This window comes from Salvelinus fontinalis, chromosome 23 (assembly GCF_029448725.1).
Source record: "Salvelinus fontinalis isolate EN_2023a chromosome 23, ASM2944872v1, whole genome shotgun sequence".
NCBI classification, from domain to species: Eukaryota; Metazoa; Chordata; class Actinopteri; order Salmoniformes; family Salmonidae; genus Salvelinus; species Salvelinus fontinalis.
Window position 1 is genome coordinate 15,479,578 of NC_074687.1, and position 12,071 is coordinate 15,491,648.

Below are 12,071 nucleotides of genomic sequence, written 5' to 3' on the forward strand. Positions count from 1 at the left end.
TTTCACTGATCATGATCTTTGAAGACAAGATGTCTCAACTTATTAACATTGTTTAATTGAACTACTATAATTAACCATTTGATTATTTTTAATATTCACTTTAACTCCACTTGACATTAATTAAAATAGGCTACCTAAAATTATATATATATTAGATGTTTAAGTCTTTTAGATATTTTTTTTTTAAATGATCTAGCCTATTTTATGATCACATTGGATTACAGTAAAACAGGTTAGCAGTCACAGATTACAACCAGCTTCTGCAAACGCCACACCCTTTCTGTAAAGTTTTCTGGTAATTTACAGGGAACGCTACAATAATTTGCTTTAATAAAGTATTTGTTAATAGTCGGCACACCATTTATAAAACATTAATGCTATAATAGTAAATGTCAGTAAGTTATTCATAAATACTTAGGCCTACTTATGCATTATTAACTGCATTCATAAATATTACACTTATAGCTCAATGGATGATTAACATCAATCTGAGAAACCATTCTTTCAACAATCCTTAATAAATAAAGGAACATTTTGGTGGGAGGATTTTTAAAATAGAAACAAAGACATCAAATAAATAATAGAATGTAGTGTGAAATCTTTATTAAAGCTCTCACACAGATTTGATGTGTATGTACAACATGGTAGCAGTGTTCCATAATGTGTGTCCGTGTGCGCGTGTGTGCGTGAGCATACGTGCATGCGTGTGTGACTGGCTCTGCCAACATGGTCACTACCAAGTGTTATTTTATACTCTCCATGGTATCAGAAGATCTTTCATTCAACAGATTTCCTCCTCACGTTGGTCATTTGAACATCCATCCATAACATGACAACACTGTCCTCTCCCAACAGCCCATCTATCCCATCAGATGTTCAACAGACTGTTCTTCTCTGGACACTTTGTCCTCTTGCCCCTCACAGGCATATAATACCTCAGTTCCTTCCAGAAGTGTGAGGATGAGGAGAGAGAGGGTGAGGAGAAAGAGGGCGAAGCCAGCTCCCCTCTCTTCTCCTTCACCTCCTCTTCCCCCCACCTCCCACATCTCAACCCTCTGGTCCTCCTAGTCCTGCTACTCTTCCACCAGCAGACAGCGCCCTGTCTCTCCCGGAGGTGGCGCACCGACTCGGGGAAGAAAGCGAGCTGTGTGGGGGTGATCTCTTCCAGCTCCACCAGAACCACCTTAAGGGAACCCTCCAGCAGTGCACGGTGCATAGCCATCTGCCTCTCAAAGCTCTTCCAGGCCTCCAGGACATCGCTGCTGCTGCTGTCACTCTGACCTCCACTGCAGAACGTAGAGCCAGTGTAGACCAGGAGGAGACGCCGGCTGGCCCACATGCTCTCCTCCACAGCATCTACTACGGCTAGAGGGTGTGGGCGAGGGAGGAGAAGAGGGAGGGGCAAGAGGGACAATGGGTATTAAAACACTGTTTTATGATTAAGATGGTTTCAGAAGTTCTTTATGATTTCAGAAAGGTTCCACATATTTAATCATCATACATGTGTACTAATGCCAAGGCTTTAGCTCAGCGGACTAACACAGTCCTGTTACGCCCAGGAGCCCCAGGTTCGAACCCAGTCAATCACATATGCAGATGTCTTACCTTCCCCTGGTAGGCTATCCCTGCCCAGAATAAAGAGCCTGTAGCCACACCTCCCCTCGAGAACCTGGGGCAACGTGTGGAGGGCAAACATTTCCACCTCCCCACTGGCCACGCTCCCAGACAGATGGGGATACGCCACATATGCATCATACAGCTTTCCATCAGACTCTGCCGCATGCAGAAGAGGGTCAAAAACAACAGGTGTGTTAGTACTGGGTTAGAACAAAAGCCTCCACAGAACTGCCAAACGGAGGAGGCTTGGTTATGTCTGACACCATAGTTACATGGCCTAGTCATTGCCTCGTAGAAAACTGCATCTCTCTTTCCTCTGAGTCATGGAAATGATGTGCTGGCATCGCTGTGGGATGTGCTACAGTACCTCGCTACACTTGCTGCTGATTTTACTTGTGGTCAGGTGGGGAGTGTGAAACAAGCAATGCAACGTGCGTGTGTGTGGGCCTGGGAGGTTGTGGTGAGATTTACTTTATGTAATCTGGTGTCGGAATGTACGTTTATGTTAGTGCAAGTTGTTTCCATTGTGTGAATGCACAGTATATGTCGGAGCCAAAAGGCCCTTTACAGAAGAATTATAAATTATGATTAATTTGAAGGTTTAGGGGGGGGGGGGGGGGGGGTCCTAGCACTGGTTGGAGGCTACACCACTAACAACATTTCATATTATACTTTACACAACACACTGAGGTACAAAAGGCATTGCATTGTTCTTGAAAGTTTAATTTAGTTATGAATGAAGACGCGTGGCAAACTACGGAACCCTGATTCTAAAGGAGAAGAAAGTAATAAAAAATGTGTAAACTTAAATCAACTATTGCTAGGGAAGTGGCAAATTTAGACTTGGAAGCTGCTACAAGTTGGAAACTGTATCTATGGATTTCAAATGCCAGTGACTGACTATTGGGAAACAAAGCACATGGAGCGCATTAAATAATGAAATGCAGATGCGGGATTTATGAATGAACAGAGTAAAAGCTATCGATAAATAGATTAATTGTGCGTGTAAGGATACAATAACTACATGGAATAAAGGAATGTTTACAATTGCTGTTGATTGTTGCTAATGGTGGGGATTGTAAATATTAGGAAAATCGTTGAAACGTGTTTGTCGTAAATCTGCTCAATACGCACTCATGGAATGGAAACATTAAATCAGTGCGCCTGATCAACACAACTGAAACAAACACGAGATTGCAAATACAGTTTGGATTGGAAATGATCGTGATTGAAATGGGTTTTTGCGTAAATGATGGATGACAACCGAAGACGACATGGATAAAAATGTCTGAGCCCATGGCTGCTGAGCAAAAACTGACTAAGCTTATTGGCTATTGTAGGGCAAAGCTTAGAATATTAACGGAATTAAATAAATGCGCTCATGGTTAATAAAGAAAATGTTGACCAAGTGACTTTTTTTGCTGATGGGTTTCTGAATGAATTCATACATCTTCATAAATCTATTCAAGCTCTATTATACGATGATGAAAAAGGTGGGGATCAAATGGATTGGTTCGACCCAAAATGATAAGGTTTGATGAATTTATGGATAAATGGGTTGGTGATGCAAACATCCCCCTGAAATAGATGCCGATGACAGTGTGTCAAAAAAACTCTAGAAAATTCTCAAAGGCTTCATCCACAACTTCAAGTCGGATAAGAGCTGAAGCTGAAAGAGCTGCTCTCTTGGCCAAGGCAGATGCACTCAAAGATAAGCACCAAGTTGAGATAGAAGAAGTAAAAATACTAGCTGAGCTAAAAGCCAAAAAGTTAAACCTGGAAATGCACACCCAAATTGCAGCATCTAATACCTCAAAAAGGTATGGAAGAACATGAAGATTCCTTACAAAATGTGACCAAAGACGCCAAAGGATGCAATGCATTTATATCATGAGGAGTCCAGAAGAATGAAGCCTCTTAGAACCCTGGAAAAGTTCTCTTTAGAAGACGGATTGAACTCACCAGAGGAGGATGAAATGTACACTAGTCCTCACCTGAACCCAAAGCCAGTCAAGATGCATGGCCTAGGAGTAGCCCCCAACAAATAATCATGGCCAGCAGGTGGCACCAATATGCCAAGCAATTCTGAGCAGTTTATATTTGCTGATGTCTGATCTACACAGACAAAATGAAGTGACTGAACTCATTGTCAAGCAGCAAAGGTTGTCACCACATCCTGTCAGAAAAATTCTGTGTTTACAGGTGACCTACTTTAATACCAGTCATTCATAATAGCCTTTGAACATAGTATTGGCAGCAAAGCTGACAGCAGTCGAGACAAGCTTTATTTCTTAGAGCAATATAAATTACAAATGGTCAAGCAAGAGAACTAGTCTGCAGCTGTCATCATATGGAACCTGGGGTGGATTACAGGGAAGCTAGGAGGTTATTAGAACAGCATTTTGGAAATTGAATGAGAATATCAACCGCTTACATCGAGAAAGCAGAGAATAATCTGAGAATAATCATTTAAAAATTACCATTCAAACTTAGAGACGACTGGAGATCTGTAGCCTGTGATATTCAAGAATGAACTAACCAAGGAGCTTGTTCTCATTGTTCTCATCCGATCTTTGGAGATGTCCAAGACCCTTTCACTGGGAAAAAAACTCCAAACCCCAAACTCTAAAACCAAAACTTCAGCTGAAGTCAGGAAGCAAAAGGAGTCTATGCTACACTTTCACCAAAGTGAAAAGGAAACAAGTCAGAAAGTTACACTGCAAAAACTATGCATGTTCTGTTGTGGCGACCACACTATGGAAGCATGTAAAAGGATGAGGTCAAAGCCACATAAAGAAAAAGGTAGCGTTTCTAAATGCATATGCTTTGGATGCTTGATTATACATCTTCTATTTATTTGAAGATGAAACGAACACGAACACTAATACAAACTAGACAAAACAACAAACGACTGTGAAGCTAACAAACGAAAGTGCAGACACATGGCTATGGCTCTGGCTGCTCCTGACTGACGGATGGCTCTAGTGGCTCCTGACTGACGGACGGCTCTGAAGGCTCAGGACAGACGGGCGGCTTTGAAGGCTCAGGACAGACGGGCGGCTTTGAAGGCTCAGGACAGACGGGCAGCTCAGACGGTGCTGGGCAGACGGGCAGCGCAGGCGGCGCTGAGCAGACGGACAGCTCAGACGGCGTTGGGCAGACGGGCAGTGCAAGCGACGCTGGGCAGACGGATAGCGCAGATGGCGCACTATGGTGCGTGTCTCCAGCCCGGTACCACCAGTTCCGGCACCACGCACCAAGCCTCCTGTGCGTCTCTAGAGCCCTGTGCGTCCTGTTGCTGCTCCCCGCACTAGCCTTGAGGTGCGTGTCCTTAGCCCGGTACCACCAGTTCCGGCACCACGCACCAGGCCTACTGTGCGCCTCAGCCAGCCAGAGTCTGCCGTCTGCGCTGTCCGTCTGCCCAGCGTCGCCTGCACTGCCCGGCTGCCCAACGCCGTCTGAGCTGTCCGTCTGCCCAGCGCCGCCTGCCCAGCACCGTCTGAGCTGCCCGTCTGTCCTGAGCCTTCAAAGCTGCCCGTCTGTCCTGAGCCTTCAAAGCCGCCCGTCTGTCCTGAGCCTTCAGAGCCGTCTGTCAGTCAGGAGCCGCTAGAGCTGTCCGTCAGTCAGGAGCAGACAGAACCATAGCCATGTGTCTGCACCTTTGTTGGTTAGGTTCATGGTCGTTTGTTGTTTTGTCTAGTTTGTATTAGTGTTTGTGTTCGTTTCATCTTCAAATAAATAGAAGATGTATTTATATCACGCTGCGCCTTGGTCCTCTCTTTCACCTAAAGTCGATCGTGACACCATCCCCAGGCTGGAGTTGGAGGCTGCTGTTCTGGCTGTGAGAATGGATTCAATGCTGAGAGATGAGCTTGAAATCAAGTTGGAGACAAAACTGCAAGGGGAAATCAAAGAGACGTCATTAGATGACCCAGAGGTCAAGAAGATCACTATGAATCATGTAACAGCCAAGGAACTCCAGGATCCAACTGCTGGAACACTTCTCAGAGTGGAGATGTTTAAAAAGAGCTGTAACATGGCTACTGAAAGTAAGACCTGTTCTGCAGCAACTGTGTCAGAACAGAAAAATAACTGACAGAAAGTAAAGATTAAAAGTCTGTAGAAAAGCATATGAAGAAGTTCAGAGCTTTCTTAGGTGCTCAAAGCTTGTCTGTTGAGGACATGGCACAGGCTGAGAAATCCATTGTAAGATGCAGCCAGTGGCAATCTTTCCCTCAGGAGATTGCTGATCTGGAGGAAGATGGGCATGTCAAAAGAAATAGCACCATCTTCAGACTGGATCCTATTCTGCAGGATGGACTACTGAGAGTTGGAGGAAGGTTAAGGAAGGCTGCAATGCTAGAGGATATTAAACATCCAGTCATTCTTGGTAAAGGCAGCGACCTCTCCACACTCATCTTGAGAAACATACACAATCAGATTGGACACAGTGGACGGAATCATATGCTCTCCAAGTTAAGACAGAGGTATTGGATAGTGCATACTAACTCTGCTATAGGGAAGATCTTAAAAGCATGCATCTTCTTTCGACGACAGACAGCCAGAGTGGGAGAACAGAAGACGGCTGACCTCCCCAAGAGCCGTGTATCACCTGACCTGCCACCAATTACATATGTAGGCACTGACTACTTTGAACCGATAGAGGTGAAGCGTGGCCGCTCCAACATCAAAATATATGGTGTTATATTCACGTCTAACCAGCCGCACCATCCACCTAGAAGTGACACTTGGGGACACTTGGAAACCTCCCGTGACCACACCTGACACAACTTACTAAAACATCTGCCCATTTCTAGTTGTTAGGTCTATCAATCCCATTTTTATTCTGATATTGTTCACATGTTGTGGAAGCCATCTGATGTGTTTTCAGCTCTGGTCATCAATAATTCACTTATAGCTTGTCAATGAAAAAAAAGTTATTTTGTGTGTGCTTGATCTTGTGTATTCTGAACTATGTGACGGCTATCCATCTTCTGATCATTTCCTCATAATCTCCCAGATGTCTTCTTTCCAAATATACCATATTTTTGCATGTCAGAACCATGTAATTACACATGAATAGCAGTTACTTTTGGGTATGTCTATTTAGGCAGAAATCTACATTTTACCATTACATTTAAGAGATTTTAATGTATTAGAGCCATTTGCAGATTTATCTGCAGGAGGTGTCAAGTGAAGGAAATTAGGTCAGATAATGGCACAAATTATATTGGCTTTGAGCAAAAAATGGTGTGGGCTCTGAAGTGATTGAATCGTGGAAAGATTCAAAATAACTTGCTGCTTGATGGAATAAAGCGGTATTCATTCCACCCCCTGGATCCCACCACGGAGGTGTGTGGGAGCGACTGATCCATCAGGTGAGGTCTATACTAACATTGGCCCTGAGACAGCAGCCATTGGATGAAGGCGGCTTGCAAACAGCTTTATGTGAAGTGGAAGCAATCTTGCCCAAATCGCCCAATCACTGCTGTATTTGACAATCCCAATGACCTTGAAGCTCTCACACCTAATCACTTACTGCAGTTTAAAGTAAAACCATCATGCGTCCTGGACTATTCAGGAAGGAGGACACACATTCCAGACGGAGATGGAGACAGATCTGTTCTGGATTAGATGGATAAAAGAGTACCTTCCTTTGACGCAAGAGGGGTAAAAGTGGAACCTCAAGAAAAGGATTCTCAGAACAGATGATTTTGTGCTTATCGTGGACAGCACAACACCCAGGAACACTTGGATGATGGGAAGAGTCATTAAACCTATTCAAGACTCAAAAGGTCATATTCAGAGCGTAGTCCTTTTTGGTCCAAAACATCTGTCTTGGAACGACCCATCACCAAACTAGGTCTGCTCCAGGAAGCAGCAGATAATTAAATATACAGAAAAGTACACCCTCATACAGAATGATGTATTAAATACATTTTGAAGTGTACCGTATGAAATTAGGAAGAAATTCAGTTTTGAATATGAAGATAAGTTATGGCTCCTTGAAGATTTCAGTTAAATTAAAATTGTTTTGTTAATGGCAGCCACAATTAGGGTCCGGTAATGTAGGAGCCACAAGGCCCTTTAAAAAATAATTCGAATTTATGATTAATTAGAAGGATATGCATTATTATTTAGATGAGCTTCCCATATTATGGTTACTTATTTACCTGAGCCATGATTGACAGCTTGAACCCGCCCACTCTACTGCGGAGCAAATGTCAATATGGGGAGGTAGTTTGGGAAGCTAGGGGGGGGAGGGGTCCTAGCACTGGTTGGAGGCTACACCACTAACAACATTTCATATTATACTTTACACATAACACACTGAGGTGCAAAAGGAATTGCATTGTTCTTGAAAGTTTAATTTAGTTATGAATGAAGACGCGTGGCAAACTACGGAACCCTGATTCTAAAGGAGAACAAAGGAATAAAAGATGTGTTGAATATTAAATCAATTATTGCTAGGGCAGTGACTTGGTAACCACTGCAGTACGCAATCAGTCTGCAGATGTGTGTGTGTGTGTGTGTGTGTGTGTGTGTGCATTTATGCCTGCGTGAGTGCACTCAGGCATGTTTTTGTGAATGTTTCCATGAGTGGGCGTTTGCAATATACAGTGCCAGTCAAAAATTTGGACACACCTACTCAATCAAGGGTTTCATCCTTTTTACTATTTTCTACATTGTAGAATAATAGTGAAGCCATCAAAACTATGAAATAACCCATATGGAATCATGTAGTAACCAACAAACAAAAAAGTGTTAAACAAATCAAAATATATTTGAGATTCTTCAGAGTAGCCACCCTTTGCCTTGATGACAGCTTTGCACACTCTTGGCATTCTCTCAACCAGCTTCATGAGGTAGTCACCTGGAGTGCATTTCAATTAACAGGTGTGCCTTGTTCAAAGTTCATTTGTCAAATTTCTTTCCTTCTTAATGCATTTGAGCTAATCAGTTGTGTTGTGACAAGGTAGGGGTGGTATACAGAAGATGGTATTTTAGCAAATAGGGCTAAGTCCATATTACGGCAAGAACAGCTCAAATAATCAAAGAGAAACGACAGTCCATCATTACTTTAAGACATGAAGGTCAGTCAATTCAGAAAATTTCAAGAACTTTCAAAGTTTCTTCAAGGTCATTCGCAAAACCATCAAGCACTGTGATGAAACTGGCTCTCATGAGGACCGCCACAGGAAAGGAAGACCCATCTGCTGCAGAGGATAAGTTCATTAGAGTTACCAGCCTCAGAAATTGCAGCCCAAATAAATGCGTCACAGAGTTCAAGTAACAGACACATCTCAACATCAACTGTTCAGAGGAGCCTGCATGAATGAGGCCTTCATGGTCGAATTGCGGCAAAGAAACCACTACTAAAGGACACCAATAATAAGAAGACACTTGCTTGGGCCAAGAAACACAAGCAATGGACATTAGACTGGTGGAAATCTGTATTTTGGTCTGATGAGTCCAAATTTGAGATTTTTGGTTCCAACCGCTGTGTCTTTCTGAGACGCAGAGTAGGTGAACGGATGATCTCCGCATGTGTGGTTCCCACTGTGAAGCATGGAGGAGGAGGTGTGATGGTGCTATGCTGGTGACACTGTCTGTGATTTATTTCAAATCCAAGGCACACTTAACCAGCATGTTTACCACAGCATTCTGCAATGATACGCCATCCCATCTGGTTTGCACTTAGTGGGACTATAATTTGTTTTTCAACAGGACAATGACCCAACACACCTCCAGGCTATGTAAGGGCTATTTGATCAAGGAGGAAAGTGACGGAGTGCTGCATCATATGACCTGGCCTCCACAATTGTAACGAGTACGCTAGGAGTCGGGAAGCAAGTACAGGGAGTGAATATAATAAATGAAACATGGAACAAAGCAATTAACACGAGCAGCGTACAGACATAACACAGGAACATAACCAATAACACCTGAAGAAAGAACCAAGGGGAGTGACAGATATAGGGAAGGTAATCAGGAAGGTAATGGAGTCCAGGTGAGTGTCATGAGGCGCAGGTGCGCATAACTATGTTGGCAGGTTTGCATAATGAGACAACTGGAGACATCGAGCGCCGGAGAGGGGGAGCGGGATTAAACGTGATAACAATCCTCCGACCGCAACCCAATTGAGATGGTTTGGGATGAGTTGAACCGCAGAGTCAAGGAAAAGAAGCCTACAAGTGCTCAGCATATGTGTGAACTCCTTCAAGACTAAGAAAAGAATTCCAGGTGATGCTGGTTGAGAGAATGCCAAGAGGGTGCAAAGCTGTCATCAAGGCAAAGGGTGACTACTTTGAAGAATTTGTTTAACACTTTTTTGGTTATTTCATGATTCCATATGTGTTATTTCATACATTTGATGTCTTCACTATTATTCTACAATGTATAAAATTGTGAAAATGAAGAAAACCCTTGAATGAGTAGGTGCGTCCAAACTTTTGACTGGTACTGTATGTGCGGTAAAGCGTCTCTCATTACATACCTGTGTTTGTGTAGAGAAACGGGAACATCCTCCTGAACGACAGCACTATGTCAATCTTGAAGCGATGGTAAATAACAACACTAACAGTAAACATCAATACCAGACTCGTCAGTAGTACCCCAATAGGGAGCAGGTAGTTTGGATCTGTGCAGAAAAAAAAAAAAAAAAAAGTCAAAAAATAAAAAAAAGTCAAGAAGATAGCATTTATTATTTATTATAAAACCAAAGTCAAGCTGACTGGTTTTAATTCTAAAACATTTTTTTTGGTGTGGTGAGGTTGCAAAGTTATGTAATATATTACACTATCAAAACAAGGGTAAAGGGACAGGAGAATATGTGACTCTTCTCTTTTTGAACACCTTTATGTTGTCTTCCAGGCAGTATTGTCAGTGGTCACCAACCATCTCCTAGGCATTGCTAGTCAATCGCCAAACATTTTTATAAAAAGAAAACAAGGAAAAGCCTTCCGTTCCTGATTTTATTTATTGGTCTTGCGCTGTTGGCCGTAGGTGCACACGATTCAGCGGCCCTGCACGCTGGGTAAGCAAAGTATTCCCATTTCATGTACCCAGAAAAACTCTGGCTGCATTCCAAACACTTAAAAGACACACCCTATCCCCTCAGTCTTCAAATTAAGTGGACACTTCTGATGACGTATCATGACGTCTGACGAGTATACATTTGCTGGGCAAGGGAGGAAGGAATGATTTTTTTTTTTATATTATAATTTTTTTTTTATCCCCTTTTCTCCCCAATTTTCGTGGTATCCAATCGCTAGTAATTACTATCTTGTCTCATCGCTACAACTCCCGTACGGGCTCGGGAGAGACGAAGGTCGAAAGCCATGCGTCCTCCGAAGCACAACCCAACCAAGCCGCACTGCTTCTTTAACACAGCGCGCCTCCAACCCGGAAGCCAGCCGCACCAATGTGTCGGAGGAAACACCGTGCACCTGGCCCCCTTGGTTAGCGCACACTGCGCCCAGCCCGCCACAGGAGTCGCTGGAGCGCGATGAGACAAGGAAATCCCTACCGGCCAAACCCTCCCTAACCCGGACGACGCTGGCCCAATTGTGCGTTGCCCCACGGACCTCCCGGTCGCGGCTGGCTGCGACAGAGCCTGGGGGCGAACCCAGAGACTCTGGTGGCGCAGTTAGCACTGCGATGCAGTGCCCTAGACCACTGCGCCACCCTGGAGGCCAGGAATGATTTTTAAATGGACATTCGGCGCTCGTTCATCCCGCGATTATTGTGTTTTCAGCCACCAGTAGCTTGTGGGTGCTATGTATGCACTACAGTCAATTATGATTGCATGTCTACTTATATTAACTATATAATTATTAATATATGCCTACTGTATGATAGATATCAAATTAATTAGCTAACTGACGTTAGCCTGCCTTGCTACTTCTGAAGTTAAATGATTTATTTCTACAATTTCCAAAAACTAACCAAACAAAATCATAATTACTGTTACGAGACGTGTTTGTGTATTAGTAGCACAACTTCTAACTTATTTATATAGTTTTTACTTACACTTGTATTTTGACTTCTCCATATTGACGTTGAGGTTTTAAGCTTTGGTGGACTTTACTTAGCGGATGTACAATCATCGCAAATTGAATTATGGGGCGTTTCAGAAGTGAACATAATTGTACACTCACAAACTCCATTAAAAATGAGGGCTGAGGGGCTTACGTTGCAAACTTCCCTTGCTTGACCAATCATTCCCCCAAGGGCATAAGTAGAGGGTAAGTGGACAAGGGTGTGTCTTTTATGAGTTTGAAACGCAGCCTCTGCCTTCCCGTCGGCCCAGAGAGCAAATCACGTGCACTAAAGTTCTAGCGCTGGCTCAGATTATCGTGTCTGCAGTAACATAGCAGGCATAAAAGAACGCTGAAGGAAAGTTGATACTGTGAGATTAAAACTTTTATAACCCTGACTAGAGAGAGACTGTC

General features: G+C 43.3%; 1 protein-coding gene across 2 annotated transcripts in view; it reads right to left on the reverse strand.

The window, feature by feature from the left end:
• Nucleotides 1-581: 581 nt before the first annotated feature.
• LOC129820896 (interleukin-1 receptor type 1-like) overlaps nt 582-12,071 on the reverse strand; it is a 36,757-nt gene continuing 25,267 nt past the window's right edge. For both annotated transcript variants that reach the window (XM_055877988.1, XM_055877989.1), the window contains exons 9-11: nt 10,115-10,258; nt 1,606-1,773; nt 582-1,365 (exon numbers count right to left, since the gene is read on the reverse strand). In XM_055877988.1, coding sequence (XP_055733963.1) covers nt 869-1,365; nt 1,606-1,773; nt 10,115-10,258 — 809 coding nt within the window. In that variant the 3' untranslated portion in view covers nt 582-868. The remainder of the gene's footprint in view (nt 1,366-1,605; nt 1,774-10,114; nt 10,259-12,071) is intronic.